The 12297-nt window shown below is 37.0% G+C and overlaps 1 protein-coding gene across 1 annotated transcript in view; it reads right to left on the bottom strand.

Moving 5' to 3' along the window:
* slkb (STE20-like kinase b) overlaps positions 1 to 12094 on the bottom strand; it is a 30604-nt gene extending 18510 nt beyond the window's left edge. Inside the window, exons 1-3 of the mRNA XM_046837694.1 lie at positions 11171 to 12094; positions 6640 to 6804; positions 495 to 543 (exon numbers count right to left, since the gene is read on the bottom strand). Coding sequence (XP_046693650.1) covers positions 495 to 543; positions 6640 to 6804; positions 11171 to 11323 — 367 coding nt within the window. The 5' untranslated portion in view covers positions 11324 to 12094. The remainder of the gene's footprint in view (positions 1 to 494; positions 544 to 6639; positions 6805 to 11170) is intronic.
* Positions 12095 to 12297: the final 203 nt, after the last annotated feature.

Raw genomic sequence — 12297 nt, forward strand, 5'->3', positions numbered from 1 at the left:
AGTGAGAACATTGTGAATGGATGAGATGAATAATAATGTGAGATTAAGAAAAGGGGAAAATCTTTCAAAAGGCATCAGATAACACCAGAAAAAAACACAAAACATGTACACAATTGTGTTGATTGGTTCATGTGCCATTTCTATGCGGCCGCAATTCGTTTGTACATTTCCATGATGCCAAATCGGTGCACACTGAACTTACAATAAGCTTTTAAACCAAAGTGGACTGACTCACTGTGACCGGTTGTTCTAATCCGGCTAAACTCGCAGCATGAACAATAGCCTATTATCAGTATACTTTAACAACCAAACAACCTCACACATATTTAACATTGCAATCAACAGCTTCTGGACAATCCACACACCTAACTAGATGCTAAATGTCTGGTTAATTAATGAAATTGCTAAACATTTTCTTTCCTCCCCCATTGTGTGTGTGTGTGTGTGTGTGTGTGTGTGTGTGTGTGTGTGTGTGTGTGTGTGTCTTTACTCACCCAGCATCACTGCGTCCACAGCACCTCCGGCACAAAACTCAATCAGAATCTGCAGAAAAAAACATCATATTACATCACTTGACCTCACTCTAGTTACAGTATCACATACACTAATTACACATAAATACTGTATACTGAAACAGACACCAAGAGATTTTGTCATCTATAATTTGTCTGGTACAGTCACAAGGTTCTAAATTTAACAGTAAATGCGTATGATTCTCAGGATCCTACACATAAAAAGTATTGGGACACCTGACTTTTTTCAGACATATGTGTCTGTAGAAATGGACAACTCTCTTCATAAAAAGATGATGTGCAGGAGAATGGAATTTTCAATTGCATCAATTATTAAAATATGGTTCTTGGAAATCCATAGTTTTTCTTGTGTACATTCAAAAACAAGTACTTCTGCATTTTTAATATTTAAGTAGTGTATTTTTACTTTTACTCGATAGAGGAATTACATATATGAATGAAATAATACACATTTATCTGTAGCTCACTTCGGCAGAAAATGATTGCAAATGGCACACTCTTTTATTCATTGGTCTGAAATAAAACAACAAACATCAAGCAAATATAATTTTTTTTAAAGTTTATTCATTATTGTGGTTTTTTGTCAGTTGATTGGACCATACTGCATTTCTGCAGCATGATTTCTGAGCTCTGATCTTTGAGTCACAAACATAGCTCATCCAAAAGCATACTGCCTACAAACCAAAATACATGCTGTGGTTGGTTCACTTGCATTTTTCTGTCGAATCAGTTTTTTACTACCAAACACTGAAAATAAGGTCACTTTTAGATCAAGTTGATGTCAAGTCTATTATTTGGTTTACACTTTGTGTACAATTACACAACCCCAGAAAAATAAAAAAATAAAAACTCAGTTCAGTTCAACCCATTCATTTGACTTGATTATAGGTGAGTCACTTTCTCACTACAGTCTTACTTCTTACTTGGTTCACTTGAAATCAGACTGAGTCTTACATCACTCAGAAAAATCTAGGGTTGGTTGTTTTGTCACAAACCAGAGTGTGATTGTAGTGTTCTCACAAACAAACTCATGGAAATTACACCAGAGCTTTTGTATAAACTAAGTACCACATACACATTATGGACAAAAGTTTGAGGACACCTGACCATAGGATTCATATGTGCTTTTTGAACATCCTGTTCCACATTTAGTCCCTATTTACTGTTATAAAAAACCTCCACTCTTCTGGGAAAATGTTCCACTAGATTTTAGAGTGTGCATGTAGAGATTTTGCTTATTCAGCCATAAGGGCATTAGTAAAATCAGGTACTATTGTAGGTGTAGGTTGAGGAGGTCTGGGTTGCAGTCAGCATTCCAATTCCTCCCAAAGGTGTTCATTAGAGTTGAAATCAGAGCTCTATAGCAGGCCATTTAAGATCTTTCACTCCAGCTGTAAACCATATTTTCATGGAGTGCAATATTATGCTGGAATGGGTTTGGGTTTCCAAGTTCAAGTGAAATTAAATTTTATGCTACCAAATCAATAGACATCCAGCTTTCCGGTAACAGTTTGGTGAAAAACCAAAGTATTACGGTTGAGGTTTTGTGGATGGTTACCATTTTACACAATTTAGGATTCACTTTATATAGCAAAGGAACATCATGTTTTTTTTCTAAAATGTAGTGGAGTCGGTCAAATATTACACATTAAAATATAATCAATTAAACATTTTCCTGAAGTGAAATTCTTTACAAATATTCTGATAAAGAACAGGTACATAACAGGTAGATAACAATCCATCTAAAATAACGTTCACAGAGCTTGAACGTGCTTCAGGTCATTGTTTTGTTGTACCAGGAAGTTGATTTCAATTAGCCAATGAAATTTGCATGGTGCTGAAATATGGAATGGTAGCCATGTTGGTTTAGTGTTACATTCACCTGAAAAAAGTCTCCAACAGTCCCTGCTCCAAAACAACCCCAAACCATTAAGCTGTCTTCTATCCATGTTTGACTGTCTTCTCTCCTGTTCTCTGTTTTAGTTCTTCTGTTCGAGCCACGAATGTCAAATTTGGACTCATCTGTCCACAGTACTTTGTTCCACTCATTCACTGTCCAATTATTGAATGTTCGCCTAGTTTGTTGCATATATATATATATATATATATATATATATATATATATATATATATATATATATATACAAAGGAACATGCATGTTTATCTCAAAAACAATGCAGATTTGAACTGCTCAGTAATCCGTTTGTGGCTGACGTGGAAAGCGCACCAACCAACCTCCAAATGGAGCTGATTGAACTCCAGTGTAGAGACACGCTCAAGTCAAAGTACGACTCTGTGTGTGCTGCACAGTTTCCATGTTTCTCCCCGACACACTGCACAACTCCGTGCCCAAGCTGCTCAAACGCTCTCTATGTTCAGCAGCACATATCTGTGTGAGCAACTGTTCTCTTTGATGAAGATGAACAAAACACCACTCAGGAGTCTCACTGATGAACACCTTTACTCAATCCTGAGGATTTACTCAGCTCAGAGCCTAAACCCAGACATGATGAACTTGTATCTAAGAAGAGTAATCAGAGTAAAACAGAGTGTAGCAAACTGAGCTTTAATGAATGTTGTCTTTATGCACTTTTTCTACTCCAAGGCATGAACTGTTAATAGTTTGAAGATTGCTTTTTTTTTAATTGAAGGAAATTATTATTATTTTTGCTTGTTTTGTTGTTGGCCTGTGAAAAAAGTTTTACATTAAAAAGGAATTTGAAAGGCTATAGATTGAAAGAGAGAGAGAGAGAGAGAGAGAGAGAGAGAGAGAGAGAGAGAGAGAGAGAGAGAGATAATAAGAAACGAATGTGTGTTTTATTTCAAATTTAATTTCTCATGTGTTTATAATATTAAACTTTGGTTGTTCCAGATTCAATGTTTATGCAAAACTAAAGTTTGTTTCCATATGAAAAGGTTCAACATTACACATCTGGAGAGACGGAAAACATGCACAATTGCCAACAGTCAATTTTTCAATAAATATTGAGTTGGGCCCCGCAACTTCGTCCCACTTTTTAATTTTGGCCCACTGTGAATTAGAGTTTGACACCCCTGTCATATACAGTGGCAAAGTGTTAATGAATTACTGTAAAATTAGTCAAAATAATAATTTCATCACATATCCAGCATCCGATGGACATGAAAGTGCAGGATTGATGGGATTACTAAAACCAACAGAGCGATACACAATCAGCAAACAGAAATAATCTAGACGAGACTAAATTAAGCAGCATGAAACAGTCAAAGCACTAATCAAGACAGGCAGATAAGAGAGATCTCGTCACAGACACAATGTTGAAGAGGTTATTTAAGGCAAGTAGTTAGATTGGGACACCAAGCTAACACATGCATGTGTGTGTGTGTGTGTGTGTGTGTGTGTGTGTGTGTGTGTGTGAGTGTGTGTTTCTGCTGGAATGCAAATTGAAATGTTTCATGCTAAGACACAAAGCCAAATCTTACCCTTTTTTTCTTTAAACGGATTACAGTTTTTACACAATCTGACACTCAGTGTTGAACAACAGCAGCCTCAACTGTGACTAAGCAACTATGTGTAACAATGGAGCTCCTACAAAGCCGGTAACACAAAGCATTATTACACTGAAGCGAAGAGAAACCAATGCCTTACTGTATACTGGAAGAAATGTGGCAATTAATTATTACTGATAGTCATTGATTACTAAAGAATCACAAGTGTGTATTAATGTTTTTGCTTAGATATATATTTTTTCTAGGAACAGCATAAAAGAAATATTGTTATTTAACATAGTGAAATTATTGAAATGTTAATACATTCTTTCGGGGTTTTTTTGTTTTACATTCATTAAAGTAGTCTTTAGTATCAGTGCTTTTCCCCCCCCACACTTTTGTGATTTGATCCATTAATGTCCTACAAAGCATCCACTTTCAGATCAACCCCATCCCCCGTGGCAGCTTTTGTTATTTCACTCTGAATGAGACATTTATGTTGCACACAATAAGGCAGTGCCTCGCATGGAGCATTCACACGTTTACCTCAGAGCACAGGCTATATACGTTTCCTATTCACAGGAAAGGAATCTGTGGAGATACTGGGCCATTACATCCTGTTAATGTTTAATTATATTTACTGCCTGGGGTTATGAACTATACATAAACACACTTATAAAATAAAAAGGTAGTGAGTTCAACGAATCAGTTTTGGCTGTAACTTATAGCAAATGTGAAGGCAACCCTGCTATTTCTATAAAATTATATATATAAATTTCTCTTTGAGGTGAATAAGGTGAGGATCTATTTTTCTTTCTTCTGGTCTTTGAAATCTCTTCGAATTTTTGACTGAACTGTGTGTACATTCCTTGAAAATGTAAAATCTCCTGTGTTTACATTTTAGGATAGTAGGATATTCGGCTCTCACGCTCCCAACCCACATTTGAGTCCTGGCCTTGACACATTTGCTCCATTATACTGCATCATTCCACTGTAATACTCTGTAAAAATACTACGGTTATTACACTGTTATTGTACTACAGTTATTATGCCAAAAAGTGTATGATTTACTAATCATACTGATAATTGTGCATTTGACATTCTTGAGTAATAACAAAAACCTGGTAATGCCCTCGGACGTTTAAACCCTACCATAAATGCTAATATATAATCCACACCATTTACAGCACCACCCACATTTACAGCATTATAAGGAAGCATCAGAGTTTGGAAGTCTATTTCCTGAACCGCTGAGCCTGATAGAAATAGGCAACCTTCCATAGATTTGACACACCCATCTGACAGTGCACAATGAAACGAAAGGGAGCTGGCAGGGAATAGGCAGGTCGGTAATATAACAACCGAGTAATTACGGCTGGCCTTTTCTGACAATAGTCTACACACAATAGCACACCTCATTGTGACCTCTGCCTACTCCTGGTTTTCCTTGACGACAGAGAGACTGAACATTTGCACAATTTTAATTGTATTGTAAAAACGCGACCTGATGATATCACTGCTAAATATAAATAATAGCCCACCCAGTACCTGATCTGCTAAAATAAAAGATAAACGTTCAAAGCATTCAAACCTGGATGCAGTCTTATCTATTGTCAAACGTCTCTTCCACAGGAAGGAAACCAATTGGGAACACAGTGCTTTAACACGACTTGCTGTCTCACTAAATCTACAGTAGCTTTTCATTGTCTTCATATTACGGTAAAATGCTCCAGTTTGCTTTGTGTCATACATTCACTGACCTCAACATTTGAATTTAATTAAGTATATACATTATAGATAATACAGCTGATTAACAGGGAGCAAATCAAAATACACATTTCCAGCCATCTGTGGTTCTTCCTAAAACTGTTACTACAAGGATATCATTAAATTTTCCTGAACTAGGAAACCCAAACCCAGCATGACAATTCCCATGTGAACAATACATGCTCAATGAAGATTTGGTTTACATGGAGTGGAGGGGAAGATCTTTACTTTGCCCTGCTATAGAGCTCTGAACTGGAATGCTGACTGACTCAGGCCTTCTCACCTCAAACACACAAATCTCCATCAACACACCCCAAAATCTAGTGGAATATCTTTACAGAAGAGTGGAAGTTTTTATAACAACAAATTGTAGTCCACATGATGTTCAAAAAGCACATAGAAATGTTCATGTTAATAAAATGGAACCAGTTCTCAGCCTTGCCTTCCTACTAATCACCTACACCTGTCTCCAATCTACACTGCCCTTTATAAGGCTAGCTTTTCCACTCGCTCACCGGCCGATCTACAGTTTGCACTTGAGATCATTCCTGGACTTCCTAAGCTACGGATTCTACCCGGTTTCCGGTTTGTGCTTCTGCTGAAGCTCCTGCCTCGTGTACTAAGGCAAATAAAGCTTATTAAATTTATTCTGGTTTCTGACTCTTGATCTGAGCGTGACATATGTCAACTAATAAAGTTATAAACTTAATACATTTAAATTAATGTATAAACATTGTAGTTTTTGCCGTAAAGGCTGTTTATAAGTATGAGGCTTTAAGTGGCTTGGCTTTAATATTCTGAATAGAACCAAATTAGTATAAAAATAAAAATAAATAAATAAAACGATTGAAATACTACATATGTGCTCACCCAGAGTTTGTTCTCATAATAGAAGGCATCCAAAAGCTTGACAATGTTGTCATGGTTGCAAGATGCCAGTATGTCAATCTCCACCATGTAATCCTCCAGCTCTTCTTCCGTCTTAGTGTCAATCACCTTTGCTGCAGCCAAAATGCCTGACTGTTTGTTCTGAGCCTGAGAGAGAAAATGAAAATAAAATTTAAATCAGTTTTGTTGAGGTTTGTACAAAAAGAGTAAAACACAAACTTGCACACACCAGGCATAACAGTTTGTTTGCAAGTTTACAACACCGAAACTGTTGGCACACAACATGGCAAAACAGATAGGAAGTCATCTACAATTTGGACGTCACGTTCAAACCTTTAATATCTACGATGGCTGTTTAATCAGGGCAATAAAATGCAAAAAAGAAAAACATAATGGTTTCTATTGTTTTTAAGTTGTTTAATTAAAACTAAAAAACATACAGGAATCAGGTGAAGGTCATTTTAGTAGAAATATTTTCTTTGCTAAACAAAATTCTAGTTTTTAAACAACTGATTAACATTCAACCTATAAATATAACAGTGTTTGTTTCCTCTGTGACAGCACTACCGTAAATAATTGTGCTACTTTCTGACTTCTGACATTACTTCTGACACAATATTAAGGCTAAAAATATTGGACTACAGCGACTACAGAAACTTTCCACATGCTGAAAATGAAAGGCTCACACCATTACATGACTGTGAGCCCAATTATGTTTGCATAAAGTGGAGAATGTAGACTTATTGCAGGAGACTGGTAGACACAATCATATGTAATAAAATGTACAGGAAATAGCAGTGCAGGGGGACTTGGTTGACTTACACTGACACTGAACACAGTATTCAGAGCATTCGAGTGAAATGCTTGTGGCAGAATGTTGATGCTTGAAAAAAGAAATATGACTGAATTTTTATCCTGATTAGTGCATTATCCCATTTGTGTTCGGCTAAATTATTTTCAGATGCTATACACCAGCATTTCTGTTCAGCACTTTCATGAGCTGGATGCAATACAAGCACAAAAAACAAATTAAAAACTACTTGAACAACTTGCTAGCTAGAGTTAATTCAATTGTGATTGGTGTATATAATGCCAAAGACTTTGCCGTTTTATTTTACCCCGGTGACGGTAAGTACGCTTACAGCAGAATAACAGCTGAAGCAGAACAACTGGACAATTGAAACTACACTGAACTGTTCACCAGGAACTTCTTTCTATCCTTCTCTTTTAAGCAAACCCATCCTCTTCCGGTAGTGCGGAAATCCTGTAGTATTTCCTCACAACAGGAAAGAATTTCCCAGCGGTAGACGAAATACACAAAGTAGGTCCTTTGGTAAAAGACAGAAGAGATACAATAGTGCTTCATTTAAACTTTGACTTGAGTAAAAGTATAAAAGCATTTGCCTTCAAATGTACTTAATAATCCAAGTCCTGTGATTTATAATGGCTATAATGTTGATATTATAATTCTTATCACAAGACTCTTTGCTTAATCCTCAGCATCTCAGTTTATGTGAAAAGACTATGTTACTCTTAGCACACCATTTGAAACACTGTTAGTTAAACACTGATTAATATCTAATAAATTATCATGAGCCCAAAACCTTCTTTTCAAAGACTTCAAAAAAATAAGGCCACGGGCTTGTGGCAAGTTACGGAGATTCTTCCATCATTCATTCCTCTCAAAATGTTCTGCTTGATGTGGAACTGACGCTGAATTATATGTTCCTGCTAAGTAGATACCAGCAATGGCAGGTTTAGATTAAATGACACCGTGGGTGAACCACGTCATGACCCAACTTCTCCCCCATTGACTAGTTTCATCTTTATATTTAGAACATATTCTCAAAGCAGTCAACAAATTTGGAGACATTTCTGAGATCTCTCTTTCATCCTCTCTTGCACCCTAAATGCACTTATTGTACAGTTAAATACACGTCATTGTGCACAATTTATTAAACTCTGGGAAACCAAGAACCATAAAACTCCTTGGCTATTTGGCAAAAGATGCATACAACATTTATATCCTTATGAGTAATGTCTATACTGTCTCACATTGTCTGTATTGTCTTGTCTTGTATAGTCTGTTTTTGTCTGTTTTGTCATGTATAGGTTTTATTAATGTCTGTACTTTTGAGAGTCACTAACAGCTGGAACCAAATTCCTTGTGTGTGTCAACACACTTGGCCAATAAACCTGAATCTGATTCTGATTCTGATTATTAAAAATGTCTTGGAATGCATTGGAGATTCCTCTTAGTGAATTTAGATCAGGACCTAATCGGTACAATCACAGAAAACTTCATGACATCACCTCAATTAAAATGAACCAAATCAATAAATGCTGTTTAACTACAATCCAACTAGACTAGTCAGGTTGTAATTGTTTTGTTGCTACACACATTATGATAAACTACATACTATAAATTTAAGGTTATGCAGCTGAAAGAAATATTCTTGCTCTGTGCGTAAAAGCCTAGCAGCAACACTGCATAACCTAATTGATATATAGTTATTAACTTATTTCATTAAATGCGTTAGCTTATACTATCCTTAAAACAGGATGAGTTATAGAGCTGTGTACACACCTTTATCTTTTGTACGTTTCCCCCTATTTCTTTCCTCTTTCTTTTTTAATTGGGCTCCTGAGGGTTTAGACCTTTTTTGTCATCCATAATTGTAATTTGGGTTCAGATCTCTTTACTGACGTGACCTCACCCAACCCCCGCCTCTCCTTTCTGAGTGTATGAGTGAGAAAACTTCTCCAGGCGGTGGATGCAAACAGAGACCCGACCAGATTCATTGACCGTGACTTAACATAATAATTGACGCGACCGAGCAAAAGAGCGGTAACAATAAATAAATAAATACATACATGCATAAATATATATAAATGACAATAGATTTTTTTTGGGACGCCCCGTGCCGGCCACCCACATCAAGATGCTGATCTGGGTGACTAAATCCGCCACTGCCAAGCAGCAATCAAAACCGGTTTAAAACATAACGAGCGCTCAACCCTAATTGGTGGCGTGCAGTGTGATTGACCAGTTACATTTTATCCAATCATAATTAAAAAGGAATGACTGCAAAATGTGATGTGAAAACGTAGAATGTTTGATTTTGAAATGTAGTGAAGTAAAAGTGAAAGTCTCTACAAACAGAAATACTTGAGCAAAGTACAGATATGTGAAAAAACTACAAAATACAGTAACAAATTACATTTACTTCGTTACTGTCCACCACTGGATTTTCCTCCATCTGTTGCTACTATATGATGGATCTTTAAGCAGAGACATAATAAGGTCTGCCTCAAAAGACAATCTTAAAGAACCCCTTTTTGCAGTAGTGTTGTCTATCTTGATCTAGTACACACCATTACCCTTAATATTGTAATAAACACGGTATACACTGTATTCTTTTTACGGATCAACAATGAATATGCTGTGTAGTTTTTGCTGACTTTTAAACATCTGTATATTTCTAACAAAGTCATTTCTGGCTGGATAGAGATTTCTGTTTGTTTATTTTCAACCCAGCAATTATACCAGGCTATGAAATGTACAGTATCTCACAAAAGTAAGTACACCCCTCACGTTTGAACAGCCATTACAGTGTCTCTTCTCAAGGGACAATTCTATAGAAATGAAATGTGGAGTTGTCAATGTGCAGTTTGTATAGTAGTACATATTTACTGTCCTCTGAAAATAACTCAACATACAGACATAATTGTCTACATAACCAAAAAAAGTGAGTACACCCTAAGTGATAACAGCTGTACGTTGTGTAATCGTGCAAAGTCACACGTCCTATTGATCATGTTCATGTTTTTGTCTGCTTGACAGGACCATACATGTTTGTGTATCTTGTATTAGAGCAGTTAAAATCTGGTGCTTTGGGTACAATTCTCTCATACTGACCACTGGATGTTCAACATGGAGCCTCATGGCAAAGACTCTCTGAAGATTTGAGAATTAGAATTGTTGCTCTCCAAAAAGATGCCTCGGCTATAAGAAGATCTGTAACACCATGAAACTGAGTTACTGTACAGTGGCCAGGGTCATACAGAGGTTTTTCCAACACGGGTTCCACTCAGAACAGACCTCATTATGGATGTCATTATGTCGTTATCTCATCTTGAGTATGTACTTGATTTGTTTTTACATTGTAAAGTGAATTATAGACCATTTGACCTTATAGACCAATAATAAAAGGTGGAGAATTTAATGCACTATTGTGGAGAATAAATAAATAAACATTAGTGCATGAATAGATATACATTTATATGCATTTATAGTGCATAAATAGATCAACAGTTTCGTATCTCTTAGTGGAGTATAGGGAGAAAAATATCCACACTGGTGAGAAGGTGAACACCTGGGCATATGCTTTGCTGTAGCGCATGCGCACTCTGCAGTTATTGATTATCAGAAAAGTCGTGATATTCTCTCTCTCTCTCTCTCTCTCTATTCTACATGTCATAATGTGTATTAACAATATAGTAACAATGTTACCTTATACACCTTCCCAAAAGCTCCGTCTCCTAAATCTCCGATTATGTCCCAGCTGTCCTCCGGGTTCAGGTCCCTGTGGACATGTTCATACTGCTTCTTCCTTCTCTCAGGTCCAAGTTTGAAGATTTTCCGAAAATTAAAAAAAGACGACATGGTTTGTCCGAAGTGTTAAGTAGAACAGATGAGATTCGGTCTGAGATCCCACAACTCCTTACTGCATTATTGTCCAGTTATTGTTACCCACAATTATGGGCATTAGGACTTACATGTTGTGGATATGTAGATGACTGGGAGAAGAAGTGTATGAACAGCGTCCCATTGATTTCAAGCACAAAACCTGGTGCCGTTACATATCACACGTATCATACAACTCCCGGATCATCTCCCTTTCTCTGGAATAATGTCTATAAGCAAAAGAAAGCAACCTTTATGAAGTTCTCGGAAGATCCTTCTCTGATTACACTCCTCTTCCTAGTTGATCCATGGCCACGTTAGAAAAACTTTGATGGATATTCATGAATTCCCGGGGATGTACAGTTTCTTTAGCGCACACTAATTCCGCTCCAGAGTCGCGCTAATAATATAGCGGATTTCCCTGTGCGCGTTCACGAGCCGCACATCGTGCCCGCGCTCGCTCGCGTTCTGCACGTCGTGGCCTCCTGCTGCTTCTGTGGATATTCCTGGGTCTCATCTCAAATTGCTTCCTGTTGAGGGGAACAGCGCCCCACATAGGGTGCATGAGCCATTGCTTCATACCCTATGTAGTGGACTTTATACACAATTGTAGGCATTTTGATTTTATATCTGGATATAGCTGGTCCAGGGCTCCATCTTCAGGGGTCCCTTGAACATAAACATTAATGTTTTTAACCAGGCATTACACATATAAGCATTAATATAACAGTTAATAAAATGATACCACACACACACACACACACACACACACACACACACACACACACACACTGTCCTTAACAAGTTATATACCAAAGGTACAGAAAATACATCCCTTTTAATCTAATTAAATAACAGCAATATGTAGCCCCCACCTAACCCCCCAAAGAAGAGAGAGTCATTCTTGCGAGTCGACTCTTATATAAAGGAATCGATTCAAAAATTACACTGGT

This window comes from Silurus meridionalis, chromosome 24 (genome assembly GCF_014805685.1).
Source record: "Silurus meridionalis isolate SWU-2019-XX chromosome 24, ASM1480568v1, whole genome shotgun sequence".
Taxonomy (NCBI): domain Eukaryota; kingdom Metazoa; phylum Chordata; class Actinopteri; order Siluriformes; family Siluridae; genus Silurus; species Silurus meridionalis.